The 24,000-nt window shown below is 45.2% G+C and overlaps 2 protein-coding genes across 4 annotated transcripts in view; one reads left to right on the top strand and one right to left on the bottom strand.

Annotated features, from left to right (window-relative positions):
• Nucleotides 1-24,000, bottom strand: part of tlcd4a (TLC domain containing 4a) — a 204,468-nt gene that overhangs the window by 151,331 nt on the left and 29,137 nt on the right. The gene's annotated exons all lie outside the window — the stretch shown is intronic.
• Nucleotides 1-24,000, top strand: part of alg14 (ALG14 UDP-N-acetylglucosaminyltransferase subunit) — a 107,016-nt gene that overhangs the window by 68,347 nt on the left and 14,669 nt on the right. The window contains exon 4 of one of the 3 annotated variants that reach the window (XM_073062734.1): nt 4,394-4,463. The exons of the other annotated variants lie outside the window; for them this stretch is intronic. Coding sequence (XP_072918835.1) covers nt 4,394-4,463 — 70 coding nt within the window. The remainder of the gene's footprint in view (nt 1-4,393; nt 4,464-24,000) is intronic. 3 annotated transcript variants of the gene reach the window in all.

Genomic DNA, 24,000 nt, shown 5'->3' with positions numbered 1-24,000 from the left:
TTAAGTGGAAATGGTCATAGAGTTACACAGCATAGGAACCCCTTCAGCCCATCACAGCCATACCATCTCCTGCACTCACCTATACTAATCCCGTTTACCTGAATTTGTGAGTAGCCTTTCATCATTTTGACAACGCTTGTTACATTACTCTTTATTCCAGTGATGCAAATTGATCAGCAGATGTGTCTTACTGTGTCTGATGCTAGATTGTCCTTGGGATTGGATTCTCCCGGCTTCCCTTGGTCTGGAAAGCCTCGGTTGGTTTAGTGGGTGGAGGCATTGATCCTCCTGATGACTTGCGGGGAGATAACAGTTTTGAGTCTGGTGGCCCCGATGTGAATGAGGTTGTGCATGATTTACAACTAATTTGAATATGCAAATGGAGAAGCAGTGGCCAGTGAGCAGCTATGTGGCAGAATAAACAAATTAAAGTTCTAACACTTCCCTAAAATGGCTAGAAATACAAATTCTTCATTGCCAGTTCTGTTTGGATATAATAAATGGGGGATTATTGGCCAGCCCAATCAAGCAGACTATTTTCCCCAGCATGTGCTGACTTTATAAAGTAAATGGGAAAATCGACTCCCTGCCCTTGACCACCTTAATAAATCATTCGTTCATCTGGACTTCATTGCAACCCTAATCTGGGCTGCATGTGATCAATGTTGGCAAACAGTAGAATAAGCAGATTTGCGGCAACTAATTTGAAAACTTGATTGATGGACTAAGTCACCGTCAGTGTGATGAGTAGAAAAATGCGCTCTTGATGGAGACCAAGCATGGCAGTTTAATTTATCAGAAACTCCAAGATTCTGCAGATGCTAGGAATCCAGAATAACTCACACAAAATGCTAGAGGCACGCTGCAGTTCAGGCAGCATCTGTAGAGAGTCGATATTTCGGGCCAAGACTCTTCAGCCAGACCTGACCTGCTGAGTTCCTCCAGCATTTTGTGTGTGTTAGTATATTAGGCCTGGTTATAACAACTGCACTGTTTCAACAAAAAGCCAGACTCAAGACGACCTGGAGACACCGCCGATCTAAACACTGGCATCTCCTAGACTACATCCTGGTGCGCCACAAGGATGTGTCGGATGTTCTACACACCAGGGTCACGCTGGGAGAAGACTGTTATACGGATCACAAACTGGTCAGGGTGAAGGTCAGACTGGCTATATAAGGAAAAGGGGACTGCGGTCGAAGAGACTCCAGGTGGATAAGCTCCTTGGCGCCAAGATGTATCCCAGATCAAGCTAAAGGAGAAACTGGACACTGCAAGTGCAGACTCCAACACAGGAAAGAAACGGGAGCACCTAAAGACTGCCCTCTAATATGCGGCTGTCGAGGTAGTTGGGTGCTCCTCCAGAAGAAACAAAGACTGGTTTGGTGAAAATGACGTTGAAACCTGGAACCTGCTCCAGAAGAAATGCTCCTCCCATCAAGTGTTGCTGTCTAGATGTGACGGCCAAGGCAGAATACAATGCTACATGCAACACCCTCCAAGCGAAACTGAGGCAGATGCAAAACGATTGGTGGACTGCCCTAGTTGAACGAATTCAGCACTATGCAGACGCTGGCAACACTCGAACCATCTACAAATTGCTGCGTGCGGTGTATGGTCCAACACATCAGATTCAAGCCCCTCTACGCTCATCCAACAGCTCCAGCTTGCTGACAGACAAGGAAGCCATCATGAGACAGTGGACAGAGCACTATGAGAGCCTGTTCGGGAGCATCCAGCATGAGATCAGGTTTAAGCTTGATGGCCCGCCAACTCTGGACAAGGTCAAAGCCACTAGTTCCAAGCTGAAATGCCATAAAGCCCCAGGCGTTGATGGGATCCCAGTGGAGGTGTACAAAATGGGTGGCAACATTCTCCTGAGTGAACTCAGAAACTCGGTCACACTCTGTAGGGAGAAAGATTCAGTCCCAAATGGCTTACGCGACGCTGTAATTGTCCCTCTGTACAAGAAAAAGGGAGAAATAGGATTGCTCAAGCTACAGAGGTGTTACCCTACTGTCCTCCACCGGGAAGATCCTCGCCAGAATTCTCTTGGACAGAAACATCCCTATCATTGCTGAAGACAACATCACAGGAAGTCACTATGGATTCAGAGTGAACGAGGCACATTCGACACGATCTTCATCCTGAGCCAGATACAGGAGAGGTGTCATGAACAGAACATGGACTGCAAGCGACACTCATTGACCTGATCAAGGCCTTTGATACAGTCAGCTGTGATGGTCTCTGGAAGATTCTGTCAAAGCTCGGCTGTCTCCCGAAATTCCTCACCATCCTGCAGCCACTCCATGAAGGTCAAAGCGGCCAGGTTAAACACAACAGCAACCTGTCTAACCCATTCCCCATCAGTACCGGGGTGAAACAAGGCTATGTTTTGGCACCAACTCTCTTTGCCATCTTTTTCAGCATGATGCTATGGGAAATTAAAGAGACAACCTTGGAGAGCCTCTACATTTGGCTCTACACTGCCGGAAATATCTTCAACCTCCGCTGCCTTCTCGCCCGAACAAAAACCGTGCAACAGCCCAGTCTTGAGCTACTATATGCAGATGACTGTGCTGTTCTCACGCGCACAGAGGACGTGCTATAGGCTGCAGTTACTCAGTTTGCCAAGGCTGCAAGGGCTTTTGGGCGAACAGTCTGTCTAAAGAAAACAATGACTCTCTATTGGAAGCCCCCTTGTGGTGTTTACAACCCACCTTGGATAACCATTGATGATCACCCTCTCACCCCGGTCGAACAGTTCACCTACCTGGGCAGCGTCATCTCCAACAACGCTACAGTGGTAAGGGACACTGACAGTTGACTCGCCAGAGCCAGCAGCACCTTCGAGTGCCTCCTGAAACATGTGTTGGAGATCCACCAGCTGCATCTGCCCGCAGAAATCCATGTATACAGGACTGCCTTTGTCACAAGACTGCTGTTCAGCTCCATCAGTTCAAGTACTTCCACCATCACTGCCTCCGCTCCATCATGGGTATCAGCTGGCAGGATCGTGTCTCCAACAACAAGATCCTGGAGACGGCTCAACCAAGCATTGAAGCCACTTTGCTGCTCGAGTTGCTCTGCTAGTTGGGCCATGTGTCCCGCATGGACAACTCCAGGCTACTGAAAGCAGTACTCAGTGGAGAACTCTCTCAGGGCAAGAGAGAATATTGATGCCTCGCTCAAGAGGTACAGAGACCAACTTCAGCAGCGGCTCTCTCAGGTAAATATCGAGGTCAGCGAGTGGCAGCAGCTGGCTTGTGACAGAGACCGCTGGAGAACGCTGATCCACGGAGCAGTCAAGCGCTTTGAAGAATCCAGAACAGCGACTAATGAATAGAAGAGCAGATGCAGGAAGGACCCTTCTACCCAAGCGCCCACATTCCTGCTGTTCTGGTGTCCCTACCGCTCCAGAGTCTGCAGATCCCGAATTGGCCTTAACAGCCACCAACGATTGTGCCGTTGCCTCTGATGACGCTTCTCCCTTCCTGATCTTCACAAGCTAAGAACCAACTATCATTCTATGTGGACTCTGCTCATTGAGCTGGGAAATATGCTGTTTTATAGCAATAAATTCTTGTGCCAAGAAATAGGTCAATTTAGGTAACTAAACGATGGAGGATGAGAGGTGACCTGACAGAGGTGTATAAGATGATGAGAGGCATTGATTGTGTGGATAGTCAGAGGCTTTTTTCCCAGGGCTGAAATGGTTGCCACAAGAGGACACAGGTTTAAGGTGCTGGAGAGTAGGTACAAAGGAGATGTCAGGGGTAAGTTTTTTACTCAGAGAGTGGTGAGTGCATGGAATGGGCTGCTGGCAACAGTGATGGAGGTGGATACAATAGGGTCTTTTAAGAGACTTTTGGATAGGTACATGGAGCTTAGAAAAATAGAGAGCTATAGGTAAGCCTAGTAATTTCTAAGGTAGGGACATGTTCGGCACAACTTTGTGGGGCGAGAGGCTTGTGTTGTGCTGTAAGTTATCTATGTTTCTATGTTAATTAAATGTCCTTTTTTTTAAAAAAAAAAGAAACTATGCTTGGATTTTAGTCAGTATTTCAAGGAAGAAAGGAAGTGAACATCAGCAACATATCAATGACCTCTCATAGTCTTTGGATGTCCCAAGGAGTTTCGTTGCTAGTTTCATAGCCCTCAGCCAGGCTTACATTTTGCTTGGCCACTGCTCTTCCTCAAGACCCTTCTGCAAAGTGTGCAGCCCACACACTTCAGTACTCCCTCATAACTGCACTAACCTGCCATCTCAGGCTGTGTACCTCAGATGAGGGACAGGTTAATGGACACCGAGCAATGGCTGGCTCTTCCATAATTGCTCATCTGGAACTTTCCACCCACTCTTGATTTCTTTGTTTTCTTCATTTTGATGCAGAGAATCTACCATTTGAATCACTGCTGCACGAAAAGAAATGAAAACAGAAAATACTGGAAACATTTAACAGGTCAGTCAGCATATGTGAAAAGAGAAGCAGTTCAGTCAAAGATCTATTGCCAGATTTGAAAGATTAACTAATTTTCGTTCTACAGATGCTGCCTGCCTGCTGTGTTTTTCCAGCTCTTCCTTTTTTGTTTCATACTTCTGATTTCTACAGTTTTTTTTACAAAAGAAAGCAAATAAGTTCTTAAGTGTGAAAGCTGGAAATTGAGAAGCAGGAAGCCAGTGTTCAATGCAGGTCCTTTAAAACATTAAGGTCCTTAAAATAATTATTGATCATTTGTACATAACATAATAATTGGTTAATAGAAGAGGTGATGAAAGTGGGAATCCGTATTCAAATAAAATCATTAAAAAAATGACAGATGCTGTAAATCCAAGCAATACACAAAATGCTGGAGGAACTCAGCAGATCAGGCAGCATCTAGGAAAAGAGTACAGTCAACGTTTTGGGCTGAGACCCTTCATCAAGACTGGAAAAAGATGAAAAGTCAGATTAAGAAGATGGGGGGGTGGAGAGGAAGAAACACAAGGTGATAGGTGAAACTGGGAGAGGGGCAATGGTGAAGTAAAGAGCTGGGAGGTTGATTGGTGAAAGAGATACAGGGCTGGAGAAGGGGGAGTCTGATAGGAGAGGACAGAAGGCCATGGAAGAAAGGGAAGGGGGAAGAGCACCAGAGGAAGCTAATAGGCAGTTAAGGAGATAAGGTGAGAGGGGAAAGCAGGAATGGTGAAGAGGAAGAGGGACAATTACTGGAAGTTCGAGAAATCAATTTTCATGCCATCAGGTTGGAGGCCACCCAGACGGAATATAAGCTGTTGCTCCTCCAACCTGAGTGTGGCCTCCTCGGGACAGTAGAGGAGGTCATGGACTGACATGTTGGAACGGGAATGGGAAGTGGAATTTAAATGGCCGGCCACTGGAAGATCCCTCTTTTTCTTGTGGACAGACCATAGATGCTCGGTGAAACAGTCTCCCAATCCACGTCTGATCTCACCGATATGCAGGGGACCACACCGGGGGCACCGGATACAGTAGATGGCCCGAACAGACTCACAGGTGAAGCTTCCCCTCACCTGGAAGGACTGTTTGGGGCCCTGGAGGTGTTAGGGGTAGGTGTAGCACTTGTCCTGCTTGCAAGGGTAAGTACCAGGAGGTAAATTAGTAGGGAGTGACAAATGACAAGGGAGTCATGAAGCGAGTGACCCCTGCGGAAAGCAGAAAGTGGAGGGGAGAGAAAGATGTGCTTGGTTGTGGGATCCCATTGGAGATGGCGGAAGTTACGGAGAATTTTGTGCTGGATGCAGAGGTTGGTGGGGTGGTAGGTGAGGACAAGAGGAACCCTATCCCTGGTGGCGTGAGGGCAGACGTGCGAGAAATGAAAGAGATGCAGTTGACGGCAGCATTGATGATGGAGGAAGGGAAACCCCTTTCTTTGAAGATGGAGGACATCTCCTTAGTTCTGGAATGAAAAGCCTCATCCTGAGAGCAAGTCAAGTCACTTTTATTGTCATTTTGACCATAACTGCTGGTACAGTACATAGTAAAAATGAGACAACGTTTTTCAGGACCATGGTGTTACATGACACAGTACAAAAACTAGACTGAACTACGTAAAAAACAACACAGAGAGAAAAAAAACACACAACAACTACATTAGACTACAGACCTACCCAGGACTGTATAAAGTGCACAAAACAGTGCAGGCATTACAATAAATAATAAACAGGACAATAGGGCAGTAAGGTGACAGTCCAGGCTCTGGGTATTGAGGAGTCTGATAGCTTGGGGGAAGAAACTGTTACATAGTCTGGTCTTGAGAGCCCGAATGCTTCGGTGCCTTTTTCCAGATGGCAGGAGGGAGAAAAGTTTGTATGAGGGGTGCGTGGGTTCCTTCATAATGCTGTTTGCTTTGCGGATGCAGCGTGTAGTGTAAATGTCCGTGATGGCAGGAAGAGAGACCCCGATGATCTTCTCAGCTGACCTCACTATCTGCTGCAGGGTCTTGCGATCCAAGATGGTGCAATTTCCGAACCAGGCAGTGATGCAGCTGCTCAGGGTGCTCTCAATACAACCCCTGTAGAATGTGATGAGGATGGGGGGTGGGAGATAGACTTTTCTCAGCCTTCGCAGGAAGTAGAGACACTGCTGGGCTTTCTTCACTATGGAGCTGGTATTGAGGGACCAGGTGAGATTCTCCGCCAGGTGAACACCAAGAAATTTGGTGCTTTTAACGATCTGTACCAAGGAGCTGTCGATGTTCAGCAGGGAGTGGTCGCTCCGTGCCCTCCTGAAGTCAACAACCATCTCTTCTGTTTTGTTCACATTAAGAGACAGGTTGTTGGTTCTGCACCAGTCCGTTAGCTGCTGCACCTCCTCTCTGTAAGCTGACTCGTTGTTCTTGCTGATGAGACCCACCATGGTCGTGTCATTGGCAAACTTGATGACATGGTTCGAGCTGTGTGTTGCAGCACAGTCATGGGTCAGCAGAGTGAACAGCAGTGGACTGAGCACACAGCCCTGGGGAGCCCCCGTGCTCAGTGTGATGGTGTTGGAGATGCTGCTCCCGATCCAGACTGACTGAGGTTTCCCAGTCAGGAAGTCTAGGATCCAGTTGCAGAGGGAGGTGTTCAGGCCCAGTAGGCTCAACTTTCCAATTAGTTTCTGAGGGATAATTGTGTTGAATGCTGAAATGAAGTCTATGAACAGCATCCGAACGTATGTGTCTTCTTTGTCCAGGTGGGTTAGGGCCAGGTGGAGGGTGATGGCAATGGCGTCATCTGTTGAGTGGTTGGGACGGTACGCAATCTGCAGGGGTTCCAGTGAGGGGGGCAGCAGGGTCTTGATATGCCTCATGACGAGCCTCTCGAAACACTTCATGATGATGGATGTGAGTGCAATGGGACGGTAGTCATTTAGGCAGGACACTGAAGACTTCTTAGGCACGGGGACGATGGTGGCGGCCTTGAAGCACGTTGGAATGGTGGCGCTGCTCAGGGAGATGTTGAAGATGTCAGTGAGAACATCTGCTAGCTGGTCTGCACATCCTCTGAGCACTCTACCAGGGATGTTGTCTGGTCCAGCAGCCTTCCGTGGCTTGACCCTGCACAGGGTTCTTCCCACATCGGCCACAGTGAGACACAGAACCTGGTCATTTGTAGGAGGGGGTGGAGTTCCTTGCCGCCGTGTCATTTTCCGCCTCAAACTGGGCATACAAGTTATTCAGCGCATCTGGGAGTGAGGCATCACCTGCACAGTCAGGTGATGTTGTCCTGTAATTGGTGATGTCCTGGATGCCCTTCCATGTGCGCCGCGTGTCGCCGCTGTCCTGGAAGTGGCTGTGGATTTGCTGGGCGTGTGCACACTTTGCCCTTCTGATGGCTCAGGACAGTTTGGCCCTTGCTGTTGTTAGGGCTGACTTGTCGCCTGCTCTGAAGGTGGAGTTGCAGGTCCTCAGCAGCGCGTGCACCTCCACAGTCATCCATGGTTTCTGGTTAGCGCGTATAGTGATGGTCTTGGACAGAGTAACATCATCAATGCACTTGCTGATGTAGCAGGTCACTGATGCTGTGTACTCCTCTAAGTTGGTGGAGTTGCCATCAGTTGCTGCCCCCCTGAACATGTGCAGATGTCGCGGAGACGGAGGAATTGAGAGAAGTGGATGGCATTTGTTTACAGGTAACACGGTGGGTCAAGGAATAGTCCAGGTGGCTGTGAGAGTCAGTGGGTTTATAATAGACATCAGCAGATGAGCTCTCTCCATAGATGGAGACAAAGAGATCGAGAAAGGGGAGGGAGGTGTCGGAAATGGACCAGATAAGTTTGAGGGCAGAATGGAAATTGGAGGCAAAGTTGATGGAAGTCTACGAGTTCTGTATGGATGCAGGAAGCAGCACCAATGCAGTTGTCAATGTAGCATAGGAAAAATTGGGGAGTGATACCAGTGTAGGCTTCGAACATAGACTGTTCCGTGTAGATGACAAACAGGCAGGCATAGCCAGGACCTGTGCGAGTGTCCATGGCTACATCTTTTCTTTGAGGGAAGTGGAAGTCACGAAAGGAGAAATTATTGAGAGTGAGGATGAGTTCCGCAATATGGTGGAGAGTGGTGGTGGAGGGGAACGGGTTGGTTCTGATGTCCAGAAAGAAATGGAGAGCTTTGAGGCTTTCCTGGTGGGGGATGGAGGTGTATAGGGACTGGACCTCCATGGTGAAAGTAAGATGCTTGGGGTCAGGGAATTTGAAATCATTGAAAAGATCAAGAGTGTGTGAACTGTCACGGATGTAGGTAGAAATGGACTGAACCAGGGGATAAGTTCAGTGGGGTACAACAAGCAAAAACAATGGGTCTGCCTGGACAGGTAGATTTGTGGGTCTTGAGTAGGAGATTGAAACTGGAGGTGGGGTGAGGGAAGTATGAAGTTGTCCTCCAGCACTTTGTGTCTGTTACCTAATTATAGTGTTGGTTTAACCATTAAGGCATATTGTTCATAGTTATTGGTAGGACACTCAGTGTTTGTAAATTATTATTGAGACAGATAAAAGCTCTGGGAGCTACACACGAGATTCTGCAGATGCTGGAAATCCAGAGCACCAGCACAATGCTGAAGGACATAAACAGTTCCTGATGAAGGGTCTTGGCCTGAAACGTTGACAGCTTATTCCTGTCCTAAGGTGCTGCCTGACCTGTTGATTTCCTCAGAATTTTGCATTTGTTGCTCCAGGAGCTAAAATTATTTTATTACTAATAATAAAATTATAATAAATCTAATAATTCCTCAGGAATTTGCAGAGATTTGGCATGACATCTGAAACTTTGACAAACTTCTATAGATGTGTGGTGGAGACTATATTGACTGGCTGCATCACAGCCTGGTATGGAAACACCAATGCCTTTGAATGAAAATTTCCTGCAAAAGGTAGTGGATTTGGCCCAGTACATCACAGGTAAAGCTTTCCCAACCACTGAGCACGTTGAACTGTCAAAGGAAATCAGCACTCATCATCAATGATCCTCACCACCCAGGCTATGCTCTTGCTGCTGCCATCAGGTGGAAGGTACAAGAGCCTCAGGACTCACACCACCAGCTCCAAGAACAGTTACTGCCTCTCAACCATCAGGCTCTTGAACAAAGGGGATAGCTGCACTCACTTGCACCATCATTGAAATGTTCCCATAACCAAGGATCTCACTTTTAAGGACTCTATCTTATTATCTCTTGTTCACAATATTTATTGCTATTTATTTATATTTGCTTTTGCACAGCTTGTTGTCGTCTGCACACTAGTTAATCTTTCACTGATCCTGTTATAGTTACAAATCTATAGATTTGCTGAGCATGCCCACAAGAAAACGAATTTAGGGTTGAATTTGGTGACATATGTAAACTTTGATAATAAAATTTACTTTGAACTTTATTTAAGATGAGATGGGGTAATTTGAAAGGAGATGTGAGGGCAATGGTTTTTTTAAACAGAGGAGTACTTGCTGCCTGGATTGTGCCACGAGGAGTGGTGATGGAAATAAATACAGTAAGAAGCATTTTAGATAGGCACATGGAGCTTGGTAAAATAGAGGGCTATAGGTAAGCCTAGTAATTTCTAAGGTAGGGACATGTTCGGCACAACTTTTTGGGCTGAAGGGCCTGTATCGTGCTGTAGCTTTTCTATATTTCAAAGAGACTCTAGCAACATGAATGAGCCAAGAATGGCTCAATATGGACATTGTGCAGGCAGAAGAGATTTGTTAGTTGTTTAATAGCTAGTTTATTTAGTTTGGTACACCACGCAGGCAGGCTACCATCAGGCAGGAGGCTTACGCTGCATAAAAACAAGAACGGTCAGGATGAGGAACAGTTTCTTCCCCCAAGCCATCAGGCTTTTGAACTCCCTGCGGCATTGTTTTCAAAGTATCACTAGTTGATCTGTTCTGTACCTTACAATATGTAATACTAATGCACATTAGTGTGTTATTTTGTGTGATTCATCTGTAAATTTTACCTTACCAATAAGTTATTGTGAGTTATGTGCTTTACATCCTGATTCAGAGAAACTTCTCATTTCTATATACATTATATGATTATATACGTTATAGACATGTATATAGTTAAATGATAATGAACTTGACTTGCCAACATCATGGGCTGAAGGATCTATTCCTATTCTGGACTGTTCTACAGTATATTCTAAAGCAAGTTATGTTCCTCAGATTATACCTGCATAATTCTGCAGTTAAATTGCTGAGTGTGAACACCTCTGGATCCCCCTGAATGCTCAGCAGGTCAACTGAAAATCCCAGTGTTTGTTCCAATTTACTGTAATTCCAAAACATTTGCCTCTAGACATTTTATATTTTTGACTACATAGTTTCCCGGAGATGTTTCTAAAGCTGTCTCCCTTCCTGCAGAGAGTTTGTATGTTTTTTTTGTTGGGGTCGTGGCACTAACTCACATTTCAAAATCCTGAGATCACAGGACTGCACACATAAACATCTTTAAGGAGGTCATGTCAGAGGTTCAGAAAAAGGCCTTGAGCTTCTTTCAGTGGAACCCATTCAAACCGGTAAAATTGCCCATTCCTGCTTCTTGCACTGTTCTTTATTGCTGTATAAACTTTAATATCTCTAATGAGTCAAGGCCAGAATTTTCAATGTACCAGGTCTCCCACCCTCTCTACCTCGCTCCCCACTTCCCCCCACAACCTCTTAATTTACTGGAGTTTTTAATTGTGGTGGATCTGTGTTGTCTGGAGTGTTTAAACTATTGTAAAAAGTAGAGGTTGTTTCTGCATGCATACTGTCTGAGCTATAAATCCAGTAGAACGATCTGTTGGAAGCCTCTCATCTGAAGGTTCCTCCCTCTTTTAATGAACATAGTTTTGGAAACAATAATATTTCTTCTCCTGCAGAAAGGAAAGTAATCAAACAGCCACAGATATCAGAGCCACAGAATCAAACACATACTGGAAAGCCAAGTTTAAATGAATCTGCAGAAGATGTGGCAAATTAATATTGTTGGATAGGGAGTGGAACTATTAATGGAAGAACCATCTGTTATTTGACTGCCTAAAATAAAAGGAGACACTCGCAATATGCAAACTCATGAACCAAGCAAAGGAGTTTGCTACTCCACCACTGAACTTAATCACTCAAATCTGATCTGTCTCTCTGACTTTGTGATAGTTTCTCCTCTGCACATTCCATGCCACTGCTTGAGTCTCTGTTTAAATTTCTCCCACCTTTTTACAGCAATACTTCAATGATTGTAAGCTGTTAAGTATTTGCTGATGTCTTTTTATATGAAGCTTTTGCCTGGCTCTTGGTTGCTGCTAGTGTTTAACTGGATGGCTCCTTGTCTCTGAATCAGAAGAGTGTATCATCACACTTTACTCCAGAGGTCAAGCCTGACATCCCACAGCAGTACTGTTGGAGATGATGTCTTTCAGACGAATAAGTTACCATTACCCCTCTTAGGGGGACCTTTTGAGGCACCATTTTGAAAAAGAGCAAAAATGTGTATGTTGTCTTACAAATGAGAGAGTTAATTGCTCAGGGTATACCGATGCTGAGGGGCTACACCTGCCCTTACACTTCCTCCCTCACCACCATTCAGGGCCCCAGACAGTCCTTCCAGGTGAGGCGACACTTCACCTGTGAGTCGGCTGGTGTGGTATACTGCTTCCGGTGCTCCCGGTGTGGCCTTTTATATATTGGTGAGACCCAACGCAGACTGGGAGACCATTTCACTGAACACCTACGCCCAGTCCACCAGAGAAAGCAGGATCTCCCAGTGGCCACACATTTTAATTCCACGTCCTGTTCCCATTCTGATATGCCTATCCATGGCCTCCTCTACTGTCAAAATGAAGCCACACTCAGGTTGGAGGAACAACACCTGGGTAGCCTCCAACCTGATGGCATGAACGTTGACTTCTCTAACTTCCGTTAATGCCTCTCCTCCCCTTCTTACCCCATCCCTGATATATTTAGTTGTTTTTTTTTCTCTCTCTCTGCCCATCACTCTGCCTGTTCTCCATCTCCCTCTGGTGCTCCCCTCCCCCTTTCTTTCTCCCTAGGCCTCCCGTCCCATGATCCTTTCCTTTCTCCAGCTCTGTATCACTTTCGCCAATCACCTTTCCAGCTCTTAGCTTCATCCCACCCCCTCCGGTCTTCTCCTATCATTTCGCATTTCCCCCTCCCCCCACTACTTTCAAATCTCTTAGTATCTTTCCTTTCAGTTAGTCCTGATGAAGGGTCTCGGCCCGAAATGTCAACAGTGCTTCTCCCTATAGATGCTGCCTGGCCTGCTGTGTTCCACCAGCATTTTGTGTGTGTTTCTTGTACTCAGTACTTTGATTTTTGAAGGCCAACGTGCCAAAAGCCCTCTTTATGCCCTGAATTCCCAGATACCTCTGTCCTGTCAGAGCCCTCAGTGCCCTGCCATTTACTGTGCAAGTCCTAATCTAGTTTTACCTCCCAAAGTGCAATACGTCATACTTGTCTGCATTAAGTTCCTGATGAAGAGTCTCGACCTGAAATGTTGACTCATTATTCATTTCCGTATTTGCTGCCTAACTTGCTGAGTTCCTCCAGCATTCTGTATGTGTTGCTCTGGATTTCCAGTATCTGCAGAATCTCTGCCATTTTTCACCGTATTTTCCCAGCTCTTTAGATCCTGCTGCAAGATCTGATAGCCTTCCTCATTGTCCACTATGCCCCCTGATCTTGGTGTCATTCGCAAATGTGCTGATTCAGTTTACTATTTTATCATCCAGATCAGTGATCTAGATGACACCCAACACTGGACTCTGCATCACTCCGCTAGTTGCAGGCATCCAGCCAGGGAGGCAACCATCTACTACCTCTCTCTCTGGCTTCTCCCATGAAGCTAATGAAACACTCTAGTTCAATCGGCTGTGCAAGTCTAGGAAAGACGATCTCTGGCCCTGCCAAACGTGTGGGATTGAGGTGCGAGCCCACCCCAGAACCCCCTGTTTGTGTGGAAGCTATGTGTTTCGTTACCCTATTACAAGTGCCATGAAATAGCAGACAGTACACCACATACAATTAAAAGATTCAGCTTTATCATTCTTAATTTGACTAAAGGGTTAGTAAAGAAAGAACAATAAAGAAAAGGGCTCATTTTAATGAAACAGCCTTACGTGCATAAGTTGGAGCTCACAGTTTCCCCTTGGCCGATCCTCCTTTGATCTCACTTTGGGCTTCATTGAATCACGACCCTGCTCCAGGTCGAATACTGTGACCTCTTCTGTCTGGTATCTTCTCTCTTCATCTCCTTCACAAAAGCCCCAAGCCCAACCTTAGTGTCCCTCACCAGTGAAACCTCTCCTTAATCCGGCCATCCTAATTGAATGGCACACAATTCTCCTATCTCTTATTTTCAGCAGTAATCCAAACAAGCAGCTGGCACAGAACAACATAACAGTACAAAAATATCAACCAGGGCATTACACCAATGTCTAAACCACATTACTACTTCATGCTGAATGCCAAGCGACTGAACCTTCTTGACCAAGCTCCTTGTCAAAAGCCTTGCTAAAGTCCATATAGACAATAACTACTGCCTTGCTTTCAGCAAATTTCCTGGTAACTTCCTCAAAAAATTCTATAAGGTGGGTTAGAGACGACCTATTGTGCACAAAGCCATGTTGACTATCTCTAATCAGTCCCTGTCTATCCAAATACTTACGTATCTGATCCTTCAGAATACCTTTCTATAACTTTCCCGTGACTGATGTTAGGCTGATGCATGTCATCATGGGAAGGGATCATCTTGTCACATGGCTGATAATTGTTTCCCTTCTTGTGTTTCCATTTCTTGGCTGCACACGCTCCAACTTGTACCGAGAGTTATTTAAGAACACTGTGTATTTCCCCTTTGAGTGAGTATAATAGCATAACAATAACACAACCCCACTAGGGAGCTTTTCCTACTCTTCAAAATAATACCAAAGGATTTATTGTGATTTAGTGCCAATGAACTAGCCGTCACAGCTTCATTTTCACGTGCTGTTTCAAAGATGGCAACTCTGCAGCATTCTCTCGGCAAGGGCCATGCTTTCCTTTTAGTATATAGCTCACAGCTCCCTTCCAGTACCAAAATGGTAACTAACACAGGGCTACAGCTGAATGTAAAGGCCGAATTGGGGTCAGATCTCTAAATCTGAAACAAAAATACATGCATTGACTATGCAACACTTAATTATACAATCAACTAACTAAATCTGATACCATTTAATTAGCAGGTCCATTCCCACTTAAGGAACTCATACCACTGAGATTAAGCCAACATCATACCCTTTCTCAAAATGACCTGCTTTTTGAAGTACTTCAAGCTTCTAGAAAGAAAGAGCTTGCATTTATATGGTTTCTTTCAGGATCATAAGACATCCTAAAAAGCTTACAGATGGTTAAATTCTTTGAAGTATCGCTTGAACTCAGGAAGCATCAAACCACAAAAAATCTCTGTCTTACCTCCTGCATCTCTCTCATCTCCTGAACTGGCCATTCATTTGAGCCCAGTTTCATGTGGTCCCTTGACCACTCTAAGGGGCCAAGTTTTCCTCCCCCGTTCCAAAACAGTAGGGCTTAGAGTTAGTAAGTTGTGGACATGGTACTTTGATGCCGGAAGTGTAGCAAGACTTGCAGGCTGTCCCCAGCACATCCTCATATTGTGTTGGTCATTGACGCAAATGGACAATTTCATCATATCTTTCAGTGTTTCGGTGTAGATCTGACAAATAGAGCCAATCTTTTAGTCTTTGATCTCCAAGAGGACTACAGCCTTGTCGTGGTGTGGAGGTTTGCATGTCTCAATGATCTGGAGAGCTGTGCTAGGTGGAGTCATGGCTTTTTGCTTTTGGCTTTTGAAAGGGTCTGAGACTTGGAGGTCCACCAGTCCTCTGGGTTCCGGGGGTTCAGCTCAGGGCTAACAGTCCTGACTTGTGAAACAAAATTGTTATGGAACAAGCAATGAAGAACCCTACATCTGAGTGCAATGGTGCTCCTGAGTCTCCATCTGGGACTTGCATGACTGACAGTAATGAATACCGAGAGGAAGCTAAAGATGGAGGACCTACATTGCTGCCCTAAATGCCAGTGGCATAATGGACAGTAAGTAAGCTCATCTTTAAAGATTTGGACAGGACCATATACATGGTATTAGCAAACCTGTTTCCTCCTTTGCTGCTCCCACTCTACTTTGCTCCAAAACAAAAACAGTGAAATACACACCTATTTCTTCCCCAGTATCTCCAGATATCTTTCTGGTGAATGTGGCAACATTGCTCCTGTCTCCTCTGAACCAGGAAGAACAGATGTACGTGCATAGAGGATGTTTGAAAAGTTGTTTTGTTTTCCCACAGGAGTGAGGAATGGAGGTGTTTAGGGAAATCTAATGGAAATTTCTAAAATTAGGCATTTTTTTTAAGGTAACAAACAGGCAGCACAGGTTGGTGTATGTGTAACAAGGGAGAGTTAAATGAAGATTCTCAGTAGAAATAAGGAAGGGAAATAGATTATTTTTCATGCTCTGAGTTATTTATGCTTTATGAGTAGTAACTGAGGCAGAGGCTATAATACTAATTATGCATGCGACCTTAAACTCAGATATACTGTATAAATATATGCAGGGAATGCCAGTGAACCACATAGCTCTAACTGAAGGGATCCACACAAAAGCCAAGTGGTTATCTTCTGTCCTGTTATTTGCACGATTCTGCAGGAAATACTTTTAAATAGGATTATCAAAAAGCAGCAATTAAAACCAAACCATTTAAATCTCTAATTTTAATTGATTAAAGTTTACTGTGGGCAGCTGATCACAAGTAAACAGGTGGTTGTTCTTCGGTAACCCCTGTTTTCGTGCCTATTCCTCAGTAAAATTGATCGGAATTTCTGTTGAAATTCTGTTGATATTTCTGTTGAATTTAAGACCAGAAAAACAGGTTTACTTAGATATCAAGCTGCCAAGCACAGTTTATAATTACCACACTTAAGGGAGAAGGAAGCAGTAGGATGAGTGTTTTGTCTGGTTTATCGAGACATGATGGACTGACCTAAACGCATGTAAACACCATCGCAAAGAAGGCACACCAGCACCTCAACTTAGATGTTTGCATGAATTTGGCATGTCAGCTAGAACATAGAACATAGAAATCTACAGCACATTACCAGCCCTTCAGCCCAGAAGGTTGTGCTGACCATGTCACCTACTCTAGAAACTGCCTAGAATTTCCCTACCACATAGCCCTTTAATTTTCTAAGCTCCATGTACCTTAAAAGACCATATTGTATCCACCACTCTCTGTGTGAAAAACTTACCCCTGACGTCCCCCTTGTACCTACTTCCAAGCACCTTAAAACTGTGCCCCCTCATGTTATCCATTTCAGCCCTAGGAAAAAGCCTCTGACTATCCACATGACCAATGCCTCAAATTTTTTTCTGAACCAATATCATGATATTTTGTAAATCAAGTACTATTATATCCGTAGAGCATTATAAAATTTAATTCAACCCATTGACTACATTTGTACTTTTTTTTAACAAATGGGTTCAGAATTTCTTGAACTATTATAGAAATTAGATACAAAGGACCATCAAATACATCCAAATTAATTAGTACTATGCAACAACTTAGACAAGCTTCTATAGATTCACAGTGGAGAGTATGCTTCTATTTATTTATTGACATACACTTCAGAAAAGGCCCTTCCAGCCCTTTGGAGCTGCGCTGCCCAGCCTAATCACGTGACAGTTTAAATTGACTAGCTAACCTCCCAACCGGTATGTCTTTGGACTGTGGGAGGAAACCTGCATTCAGCAACTTTGAATTCTGAGGGAGTTTGAGTTTGGCGAGGGACATGCCTAGAAGCTCTTCACCCTGAGGAGCAAGCAGTCTCTCTGAAACACACACAAAACATCGACTCTTTATTCCTTTCCAGAGATGGTGTCCGACCTGCTGAGTTCCCCCAGCATTTCTTGTGCGTTACTCTGGGTTTCCAACATCTTCAGAATCTCTCGTGTTTAGTCTCTCTGAAAACTTCGTTTGAAATGTGCTGCATGAGATTTTGTTTGTTGATGTCATTATTTACTGGGAGCTGGAATGCTCCAGCAGAAAAGAAAAACTATTGTTTCTGTTAGAAGCTATTGGATAAACATTTGCAAAAGAAGGATTTGTGAAGAATTGAGGGCAGCTTGAATTTCAGAGAAATCCATATCACCCTTTCATCTGGTAAAACTTAACCTGTTTTAATGATGTTAATGCTCTATTGAAAATCGACACCTGTTCTAAGGGTACTCAAGCAGAAAGTAGAGCAAGAAATTACATGAAAGGTGCTTTGTGATTTCTGCAACGTCCATTCATTGTAGTGAGTGTGAAAGTTTCGGAGTGAGATTTATAGAGCATATGGTTGACGGGCAGCACCAGAGTTTCCATGTTTTACATATGTACAGTTTGCCTTCTTTTGTACATTGGTATTTCTGACCCTTTGTCTGTTTATATATAGTTTTCCGTAAATTGTGTTGTGTTTCTTTTTTCCCTGTAAATGCCTCCAAGAAGATTAATCTCAAGATAACATATAGGTCCTATGATAATAAATTTCCTTTGAACTTTGAAATTTAATTATAGAGTGAGGAGGGGCCATGGTGAAGTGTTTACCTATGAGAAGAGATGGAAAGGGAGGATGACCTAAGAAGGTATGCTTTTTGTGTGTGCCCTACTGAAAGGATGAACCAAGACCGAGCCTGGGGCCTGCTCTGGGGATTCGGACCTAAGGACTCGGTTTGGTTCGGAATGCTGTTGCTCACTTATATTGTCTGTATGGTTTGTGTTTCTTTTTCTCTCTCTCTCTCTCTCTCTCTCTCCCTCTCTCCCCCTCTCTCCCCCTCCCTCCCTCCCTCTCTCCCTCTCTCCCTCCCTCTCTCCCTCCCTCTCTCCCTCCCTCTCTCCCTCCCTCTCTCCCCCTCTCTCCCCCTCTCTCCCCCTCTCTCCCCCTCTCTCCCCCTCTCTCCCCCTCTCTCTCCCCCTCTCTCCCCCTCCCCCTACCCCTCCCCCTCCCCTCCCTCTCTCCCTCTCTCCCTCTCTCCCTCTCTCCCTCTCTCCCTCTCTCCCTCTCTCCCTCTCTCCCTCTCTCCCTCTCTCCCTCTCTCCCTCTCTCCCTCTCTCCCTCTCTCTCTCCCTCTCTCCCTCCCTCCCTCCCTTTTTTTTAAATTGGGTGTCTTGCTAGGTGGAAGCAGACAGATCTCAAGGTTGTGTCATTTGTACATTCTTTGATAATAAATGTACTTTGAACTTGAATAAAGAGAAAGGTAGCTGAAAATGGTTGGTGTGATGTAGGGAGAGACTCAGGTGGGTGAAGAGTCGGGGGAAGAGGATGGTTACAGGACGAGAGCATTTCTGTGCATGCATGCTTATGTGCTTGCATGCGAGTGAGTGAGTGAGTGTGTGTGCATGCACGAGTGTGTGTATGTGTTTGTATGCACAGTCTGTAATCTTTTAGCCTGTGTGCATACACTCAGTGGCCACTTTATTAGGTACCCCTGCTCCTTAATGCAAATACCTAATCAGCCAATCATGTGGCAGCAACTCAATGCAGTAAAGCATGCAGACATGGTCAAGAGCTTTAGTTGTTGCTCAGACCAAACATCAGAATGGGGAAGAAGTGTGATCTAATTGACTGTGACTGTGGACTGATTGTTGGTACCAGATGGGGTGTTCTGAGCGTCTCAGAAACTGCTGATCACCTGGGATTTTCATGCACAACAGTCTCTAAAGTTTACAGAGAATGGTACAAAAACAAATCCAGTGAGTGGCAGCTCTGTTAATGAGAGAGGTCAGTGGAGAATGGCCAGACTGGTTCAAGCTGGCAGGAAGGTGACAGTCACTCAAGTAACCGCGCATTCCAACAGTGGTGTGCAGAATGCACAGTACATTGAATCTTGAAGTGGATAGTCTACAGCTGTACAAGACCACAAACATACAGCTATTGGCCATTTTATTAGGTAAAGGAGGCATCTAATACCATGGCCACCGAGTGTATGTATTTGCAGCTGAGGTCAAGATCCACATATTAAGGGTTCATCTAAATTCTATCTGGAAGTGATCTTGATCTCGGGTGTTCTCTGTGTGGAACTTGGGTGCCCTCTCTGTGACCAGTGGTGTTCCTCCTGGTTGCCTTTCCATATGCTGGTTGGTAGATTAATTGCTCTCTGTAATTTGCTGCTAGTGTACCTGGATGGAATGAGAATGAGACGGCGATATCGAAAGGGTTAATGAGCACATGAGAAAGAATGGATTACGGGAATTTGATAGATAGATATTTTATGGATGCCAAAGGAAATTACAGTGTCACAGTAGCATTACAAGTGTACAGATATAAATATTAGAAGAGAAGTAGACAGAATAAAAAATAAGTTACCTCAAACAGTTGGGGGGTAATTACGCCTTGGCTGTAGGTTGACTCATAGAGGCAAAGGATACCCTCATTTAGCGCTCTTTGGAGTAGCGCAGTTGTCTTGGTGTATTCCTAAAAGTCCTCCTCTGTTCAGCCAAAGTGGCATGCAGAGGGTGAGAAACATTGTACAGAATTGCCAGGATTTTCCATAGGGTCCTTTGTTCTACCACAAATTCCAGTGCGTCCGGTCTGACTCCTATAACAGAGCCAGCCTTTCTAATCAGTTTATTGAGCCTGTTGGCATCACTGGTGTTGATGCTATTATCCAAGCTCACCACCGCAAAGAAGATTGTACTGGTAACAACAGACGGGTAGAGCATGTGAAGGAGAAGCCTGTATACTCCAAAGGACCTGTCTCCTCAAGAAATATAGGTGACTCTGGCTCTTCTTGTACACAGCCTCTGTGTCGGAGCCCCACTCAAGTCTGTCATCTAGATGCATCCCCAGGTACCTGTAGAACCTCACCATATCCACATCCTCACCATCAGTAGTAGTAGAGAGCAGTGCAGGCTTAAAGTCCATCACCATCTCCTTTGATCTGCAGATAATTCAGCTTGCACTATTTGACAGAGTTCTCCACCAGGCCCTGTTTTCATCCTGCCGTCCTCCTTTTATACACACAACTATTGCTGAGTCATCAGGGAATTTCTGCAGATGACATGACTCAGTGTTGTATCTAAAGTCCAAGGTACACCAAGTAGACAGGAAGGAAACCAATACAGTCCCCTGTGAGGCCCCAGCGCTGCTTTTGGCTCTGAGGCTGCGCATACTGTGGTCTGCCAGTCATGTAGTCCATTAACTAGGATACAATGGAAGAGCCAATCTGCATTGACCCCAACAGCTTTGGGATGTATGCTATTGAAGGCATTGAGAAATCAATAGAACATGATCCTCACTGTGCTGCCCTGCTTATCCAAATGGGAGTAGGTTTTGTTCAGCAGGTAGATGACAATATCGTCGACTCCAGTGTACTCATGTAGGAAAACTGCAGGGGATCAAGGACTGATCTGACCAGGGTTCAGAGCTGAGCCAGGACCAGCCTCTCTAGGGTCTTCGTGATGTGTGAGGTCAGGGCCACCAGACGGTAGTCATTCAAGGCTTTCTGTTGTCCATCCTTGGGTTGCTCCAGTTGGGAAAACATCATGTGTTTTCCACACTGTTGGACCCTTTCCAGGCAGAGACTCAGATTGGAAATGCACTGGAAAGCTCCACACAACTGGTTAGCACACTTGTTCGGGACCTTGGGGTTCGCACCATCCGGTCCCGATGCGTTGCCGTGTCTGAATTTCCCCAGAGCCCGTCTCACCTGCTGAGCAGTGAAGGTGGAATGATGACTGGGGAGTTGGTGGAAGGTGGGGGCTGGGGGAGGTGAAGATTGGGACAATAGCAGTTGGTATGTGGATGGCAGGGCAAGGAAGAGATGTAGACAGTGGTAGCCTGTCTGAATGAAGTGGGGGAATGGGCTCAGGCTAGATGGGCTGTCTGACCTCCCTCTTTGCCATTAGGAATGTGAAATGTGAAACTACCCAGACATTGAAAAAAATCATGCAAGACATCTTGGAACTGGATGGAAGCAAGTTATCCTTCGTCCTAAGGGGATGAAGAAGAAGACAAATTGTTAAGTTTGTTAATATGTAGACACTTCAAAAACAAGATTACAATACTTCCATTTGAAAGTAATATGTAATGCCAAAGTAGAAGCTAGGTTATTTATAAATCCAGCTTTTTATGAGTGTTGTGAACTGTGTCTGTGTCTTTATGTACCTGAGAAGTTCTTGCTCCTACTCACTTCCCAAGGGATTCCAGTAATGGAAAGCTGGGCCATCCAGACAAATGCTTTTTCTCCTAACTTCCTGACAGACTGGGGATTATTGCAGGAGCAGTTTATCTTTTGAACAGCAGTTGACAGGTTGTCAACCCCAGGTCATGGAGTTGTGGAGAGACACAGCTCAGAAGCAGGTGCTTTGGCCCACGCCAACCATCAAGCTTCCATTTTTACAGTAATCCTACCTAAAATTATTTAATACCCCCACCCCACCACGTAGTGTGTTGACTCCTTGTCTCCAGAGCCAAGCAGGCCTGGGCTGGTCTGGAACATAAACTGGAGCTAGCTGAAAGCATGCAGCATACCTGCCAGCTCCTGGACAACCTTGGGTCAGATTCCAGGCTGGTGGAGACTTCTCTCCCCTGATTTCTGTATCTTTGGTTGTAACTGAGATGCAGCTGTGGGTTCCTCACACCATCAGAGTAATTGTGGAGAGGACGACGGCCTAGAATGGGTAACGCCAGCAGCTCGTGAAGCGGAGCATCTCGGAAGTCAGAGTCACGCAGCAGTGAAACAGGGTTTGCGGCCCGCTGAATTTGTGCAGGTCATCAAGCCTGCCAGGAGGAAGTGGATTTGCTGACATTTTTCTTTGCTTGCTGTCCAGAGAGAGGCTTACAAAGAAGACTCAGTGAACTGGAGCAACTAACAAAGTCCTGCAGGAAATCTGTAGGTCAAACAGCATCTGTTGGGGAAAAGGAATTGTCAACATTTCGGGGGGGGGGAAGCCTTTTCTCTCAGACTCAGTGAACTGTTTACCCTTCCTGCATTGCACTGAGAGTCTGCTGACTTCTAGAATTCTTTCCTGTGAATCATTTTTGTAACTTTTATTGTGTTTTTTTTTAAACATAGCTCTTGGAGTACAGTGGATGTGTCACTGTACTAGTTCTCAGAGAGCTGGTCAGTGACTGGGGCCCAAGTTCCAACTCTGTCAGATGAGGAACTTACACTCAAGAAATGAAATAAATCTGGAGAAATGCGGTGATCACGAAACTACGGGTGGCCCCTCCATTTTGGACATTCAGATAAGAGCATTTTGCCTTTACAGAATTCACAAATTACTACCCAAAATTTGAGATACTGAATAAAATGTATTCTCATGCAATTTGGGTAAAAAAATAGTAAAAGAAATAAATGATCTTTTCCCCAATCTTTGTTTCTTGAAGTATGCACAATTGATTCAGCTTTACATGACAGAAAATTATGAATATAAGAACAGAACCCTCTGTGTGACATAGGGGTTGCCTGTACTGGATTATGTAAACACAGATTTAATTCACCAATGGCACTCGGGGAAGGTATCTGCTCTGCTTATCCAGAATGGGTTTGACGTGGCCCAACCCAGATCAATAGCAACTTGGTTAAGTGTTAAAAGCTCAGCAAATCAGTTCAAGGACAATTCAGAAATAACATTTGAAATGCTGGAAATAATCAGCTAATCAGGCAGCATCTCTAGAAGGAGGAATGGTTAATGTTTCTGGTCTGAGGCCCTTTGTCAGAACTGGGAAAGAGAAAAACAAGTTATTTCTCAGAAGCGATGGAAGTGGAGGAGGATTAAGTGTAACGAAGGGAAAGGGTGAAGCCAAGTGGGTTTAATGCAACTGATAAAGTACGCCACAAGGTTGGAAACTGGACATCTGAGTTCAAGGATATTTCAGCTTAGCTGTAAGTGGTGACCCTTCAACAATACCTGCACCCAGCAAGTGAATGAAAGCACATTTAATTAATTTTAAAGATTCTAATCTTAAATTATTTCATTGATTTTGTTTGCAAGAGACAATATGACTAAAATTTTCAGATTTGCACTGGCTGCCATTACAAAATGTAAAAAATAAGGTAATATGGCAGCACGCTAGAACGCAGCGGCTTCTATGGGGCCAGCCAAAGTGTTATTGTACTTTTTAAACATATTTGTTATGATTGCAAGATGCTGCTGGACATTAAGAACTTAACTACTGCAGGTCTACCCCATCAGCAAATTGCTCATTGGCAGAGAAACTGAAGGATCTGGACTTGGTGTGGATCGTGCTGGTGCAGGCGTCAGAGGGGCAGTGGTGGAGGCGTCAGAGGGGCAGTGGTGGAGGCGTCAGAGGGGCACTGGTGGAGGTTTCAGAGGGGCACTGGTGGAGGTTTCAGAGGGGCACTGGTGGAGGCATCAGAGGGGCAGTGGTGGAGGCGTCAGGGGCACTGGTGGAGGCGTCAGGGGCACTGGTGGAGGCGTCAGAGGGGCAGTGGTGGAGGCGTCAGAG

Source organism: Hemitrygon akajei, chromosome 12 (genome assembly GCF_048418815.1).
Source record: "Hemitrygon akajei chromosome 12, sHemAka1.3, whole genome shotgun sequence".
In the NCBI taxonomy this organism is placed as follows: domain Eukaryota; kingdom Metazoa; phylum Chordata; class Chondrichthyes; order Myliobatiformes; family Dasyatidae; genus Hemitrygon; species Hemitrygon akajei.
Note: the sequence above shows the minus strand (reverse complement) of the source record. Positions and strands in the feature narration are given on the sequence as shown.